A 5,058-nucleotide genomic window follows, 5' to 3' on the forward strand; every position below is an offset into this window, starting at 1 on the left:
TTTTTTTTTTAAATTTTTTTTTATTTATTTATTCATGAAAGTCAGAGAGAGAGAGAGAGAGAGAGAGAGGCAGAGGCAGAGGGAGAGAAGCAGGCTCCCCGCCTAGCAGGGAGCCCGATGCGGGACTCGATCCCAGGACCCTGGGATCATGACCTGAGCCGGAGGCAGACACCCAACCGTCTGAGCCACCCAGGCGCCCCACGTGGTGTCATTTCTGTCTTGCAGCCTGGTCGAAGGGTGACTACAGCTCCAATAGGAATCACAAGTGATCCCATCCCCATTCCTTTCCTGCCACGGGTCCCTAAGCCTTGCAGCAGACAGGAATTGTCTTTGATTCCTTGTAAATGCTCCCCAAACCTCTGCTTCCAGCCCAAGCATTGCTATGTTCTTTGAGAGCCTGAATATCATCGTGACCTTGTTTCCTTACTTAGTACAAGATGCTCTGGTGAGCAGGAGAGCAGATGGATAGATTTCTGAGAGCTGCATAGAAGGAATGATGTGTAAAACATTGTTTGTAATAGGCCTTCTAGTCTCTGCTTGAGAACTGATCTCTTTTTTTTTTTATTCCTTTTTCTCCCCTTGTAATTCTAGCATCCCATCTATGTGAGACGAGACCCCAGCATCCCCACCTATGGGCTCCGTCAGTCTATCTTGCTGAACACCAGGCTTCAGGACTGCTATGTGGACTCACAGACCCTCACCAACATCTGGACGGCCAGGATGTGTGCAAAGCAGAACATCAATACCCCAGCACCCAGGACCACCTCTTCTTGGGAAGTTGTAAAGGATCCCTTAGTTGCCAGTTCGTTCTCCCTGATTAAGCTGGTGCTCAGGCGACAACTGAAGGATAAATGTTGCCCAGGACCAAGCAGGTTTGGAGAAGCAAAGCCCTCGAAGAGATTAAAGTCCAAGGACAATTTGGCAATAAGAGCCACGCCGCGGGGCAGGATAAGAAACTCCATTGGTTCCAAGGGCAGACGGCCAGTGGGGCAGCGCCCCGGCTCACCGAGGCTCAGGAAGCCGGCAGGAGGCATCAAGGTACCGGGGGTGGAGAAAACCTGATGGAGTGGGGACAGGGCAATGTAAGTGCGGGAACACTTAATGCTTAAGAGATTTATACAGGGGGAAGGAAACCCTAAAGTTAAAGACAGGATTGTGGAGGTGGGGCTGGGGCCAGCGGCATGATGTAATGGAGAGAGTACCTGATCTGGGCTCGTGCTGTTTACCCTCTGCCTAGTTCTCCAGGAGGATGGAGTGGCTTTCATAAACACTTGACGTGAAGGGAAAATAAGGGTGGGAAAGGCCCGGAGATGGGCGGTGCCCTTAGGCACACACACCCAAACACCGGAGGTGAGCCTCAGATCTTGCCATGAACTTCCACCTGGGGAACCTGACGTCCGGAGAGGTCCTGCACTCCACGGGACCGGCAGAGCTCAGAGTGTCCCCTGGAGCTAGGCTGTCCCGCTCCAAGTCCCGGCTCTCACTGTAATTGAGGACACCCGTGGGCTTAGCCTCTTCGCTCTCTGTCATCTACAAAATGGGGAAAACGGCCTCACCCCCATAGGGTTTCATGAGGGTTGAGTTAATACAATGCACAAGGTTTTTGAACAGAACCTGGCGCAGAGAAAATGCCTAAGATCCTTCGTGGCATTCAGTAGAGGACACTGTGGTTAAGAACCTTCTCACTGTGCCGACTTGGGCCAAACAAATCCAGTTCCCTTGCCTTTAAAACGGTCTCCTGCTGGGGCACCTGGGTGGCTCAGTTGGTTAAGCGACTGCCTTCGGCTCAGGTCATGATCCCGGAGTCCCGGGATCGAGTCCCGCGTTGGGCTCCCTGCTCGGCGGGGAGCCTGCTTCTCCCTCTGACCCTCCCCCCAACATGTACTCTCTCTCTCTCATTCTCGCTCTCTCAAATAAATAAATAAATAAATAAATAAATCTTTAAAAAAACCCAAAAACAAAAGAACGGTCTCCTGCTGACCTTACAGGGTTATGGGGAATACATGAAGGAATTCAGGGAACCAGAACACGCTAGACAAATGGCGGTGGTGGGTGGAACCAAGACACTGGGACATAAATCCCAGATAATTATTCGGAGCTCCCTTCTCAAGTTTTAGCTTTGACTTCTCTGCTTTCTTCCTGGCTAGAGTAAAGAAAGTTCAAAGGAGAAAAAAGTAACCGTCTGCCAAGATCTTGAGAGCAGATATGCTGAACATGTGGCTGCCACCCAAGCCCGACCCGGGGACACTGGGACAGCGGCCTGGAAGGGCCAAGCGTTGCTTCCTGAAACCAGAAAGAGACAGCACTTGTCGGAGGACAAGCTAACCATCCACGGCCTCCCCGCAGAGGGTTACAGGGCTCTGTACCACTCGGTGGTTGAGCCAATGCTGTGGAATCCTTCCGGGTCCCCCAAGAGGTACAGCTTGGAGCTGGGCAAGGCCATCAAACAAAAGCTCTGGGAGGCTCTGTACAGCCGGGCTGCCCCTCTTCAAGGGGCCCAGGACCCACTGCCTGGCCGGAAGCAGCTGGGGGTCCACGAGGAGCCTGTGCCCAAGAAATGGCCCAAATTAAAGAGTGAGAAATAGGAACGGGAGCTCACAGGGTTAGGATATTCTCTGCTAGATGTCTGAAAAATAAACACCACTTTGCACCTTCCACATAATCTCGGAGTGCTTTACAAATTAGTAACTGCCTCCCTGGGAAGTAAGACAAATGGGTACGAGGTTCATTTCATACTGGTGGCCCTTCTCCATTCTCATGATTAGGTCATGTCGAGGGCTAAATGCTTGGGGGTCTTTTCCCTACGAGCCCCTTTCCTTAATAGGGGTTTGAGGGCCTCTCGGTCTTCCGAGGCAGGAAAAAGCCAGGCAGACGAAGTCAACGGCCCATTTTCCTCATTTTTAAAAAAGCGGACCATTGTTTCCCTCACAGCCTCCACATAGGGCTGAGCAGAAAAGCCACTACCGTCTCAAGGACATAATCCCACCCGTTCTCTGTATCAGACGCTCTCTCAGGATAGCACCCCAGGCCCCAACAACACGAACTCTACTTTACCAGGGGAGGACATCCTCCAGACGCTTACGCGAACAAGGCGGAAGAGTTAAAGGCACTGCGTCGTGCAAACCTCTCCTTGGTGGGATCTGTAGACCTTTACCAAACAGAGCAATGACAACATGTAACACATACTTGATAAAATTGTATTTTTTTTTTTTTTACAGTCATTTGTACAATTTGTTACAAAACCATAGAAGACTACAACTTGTTTGAAATCATTTTTGGTCGGCAAATATGTAAAATCTGTGTGCAATTATCATGTATTTACAGGGCCTCATGTTAGTCATTTTCAATGATTATTCCAACAATGTCACACTCTCAACATAAGACATGGCTTAAGATAAATATATTAGTAAATAAATATTCTGAGAACATATTTCCATAAATGAAATGTGCTGCTATACACATACAGAATATACATAAGTTGTTTTCTAGCCTTTAAAACATTTAAAAAAATGGTAATGTTGGAGAAGGAGCCCTTAGACCATTTTATTACAAAATCTTTACAGCAAAGTCTTTACAAAATATCTTTTAAGTGCTATGGGAGAAATTAAAAAAAAAAAAAACATTTCAAAATAGTGTCTTGTTAGACCAACACAATAGTTTATATAAAGAATAGAAAAAGGCAGGTCTGTTTAAAAAATAATACTCTGATTAGTAATTATTTTTTAGACCTCATTTTAAAAGCATTAGTCCTGCATGAGCTTTGAGTAGAAACTAGCAGCACATAAGGGGGGGGTCTGAGTGGTGGGACAGCAGATCGGGCTTTATAAAATGGCTTGGGTTTCAAGAGAGGTGGGAGAGATTGAGAGTCAGAGCCAGCATAAAGAGGTACCTTGTTGATCAGAACTCCCAAACCCCCATTTTTTAACTGGTTCCAGTACTCTTCAGTTTACATGGCTATCCCATACCCAGGGCTGGGCCATGGGACCGGGCCTAACAGTCACACTCTGGCTTGGGGGGTGGGGTGGGGTGGGGATTCTCAATGGAAAATGTGATGCTCCCAGTTTCCAAGGCTATAAGACCCCAACAGACCACTGACAGGCCCCCGACAAAGATACTGGTCCTCATTACCGGAGTCTTACAGCTTCAAAGAAGACATTTCTTTTGATTTGAACGGCGAGGCAAGAATATAGCTGGTTACTATATTCTGGTGACCTCCCTGTCTGGTGGGCCAACAGAAATTTAAGACAATGGCTGATATTTAAAGTTTTAACATTTTCATTTTTCTGCTTCTACTGCCCTGTAAACTACAAAAATGTGTTTCTTTTGCCATCTGTAATTATTGCTCTTTCAAATGAAAATTGGACACATTTATTTTAATAAGCCCCGTGGAAGCCACATTATCTACTCATCTATTTATTGCTTAAGGCCGTTGAGGAGTAGTTTCCCAGACCAGGCTAAAGAAAGCCACTTTGGGGGTATGGTTTCAGGCAAAGGAGAGAGAATACGCACTCAAAGGCATTAAAAACAAAGCAAAACAAAAAAAAACACAAAACCACAAACAACAAAAATCTCAACATAAACTGCTTTTTTGCAGTTTATGTTAGAAGCCACCCCCCCCCTCCCCGCACCCCTTCCCTAAAACCACGTAATGCAAGCTGTTGTCCTCAGCAGCTGCTACTCCTGGCCCGAGAAATAAAGGCGGCCCGGATCACATGTCGACAGCTTAGACGCTTCTCACACCCTCGCCAACAGGTGTGCTGGGCATAGACCCGGGGGGAGCAGCCCCCAGGGACTGTACCTCAGAGGCTGGAGGACAAATCTCACCGCACTGAGTTCCTAAATGGCAAATGGCTCGATCATTTGATGCTGGAATTTCTTTCAAAGCCTGGCTAGAAGTAGGTAGATTTCCTCAGCATAGACTGGGTTAAAAAAAAAAAAAAAAAAGCAAAAAGGATTGGGATACAGTGCGATTCTCAGTCAAAAATATTCTCGTGTGGACCCTGGCCTGACTGGAGAGGGGTCATCACTGTCTTTGATGGCAACCCTGGGTGGTCTCTA

At 47.5% G+C, this 5,058-nt stretch overlaps 1 protein-coding gene across 1 annotated transcript; it reads left to right on the forward strand.

Moving 5' to 3' along the window:
* The first annotated feature begins 382 nt into the window (after positions 1–382).
* C13H22orf31 (chromosome 13 C22orf31 homolog) lies at positions 383–2,585 on the forward strand. Its single transcript, XM_006748522.1, has 3 exons — positions 383–445; positions 592–1,038; positions 2,148–2,585. The coding sequence occupies exons 1-3, from the start codon at positions 383–385 to the stop codon at positions 2,583–2,585; spliced, it is 948 nt and encodes a 315-aa protein (XP_006748585.1).
* Positions 2,586–5,058: the final 2,473 nt, after the last annotated feature.

The sequence above is a fragment of the Leptonychotes weddellii genome, chromosome 13 (assembly GCF_054177405.1).
Source record: "Leptonychotes weddellii isolate Sample4059 chromosome 13, ASM5417740v2, whole genome shotgun sequence".
Taxonomy (NCBI): Eukaryota; Metazoa; Chordata; class Mammalia; order Carnivora; family Phocidae; genus Leptonychotes; species Leptonychotes weddellii.

Excerpts from the sequence above, each read along its gene's own strand:
- C13H22orf31 (XM_006748522.1), top strand. The coding sequence starts at position 383 with ATGTTCTTTGAGAGCCTGAATATCATCGTGACCTTGTTTCCTTACTTA. Across the intron at positions 446-591 it reads ACTTAGTACAAGATGCTCTG|CATCCCATCTATGTGAGACG; the intron begins GTGAGCAGGAGA and ends TTGTAATTCTAG. Across the intron at positions 1,039-2,147 it reads AGCCGGCAGGAGGCATCAAG|AGTAAAGAAAGTTCAAAGGA; the intron begins GTACCGGGGGTG and ends CTTCCTGGCTAG.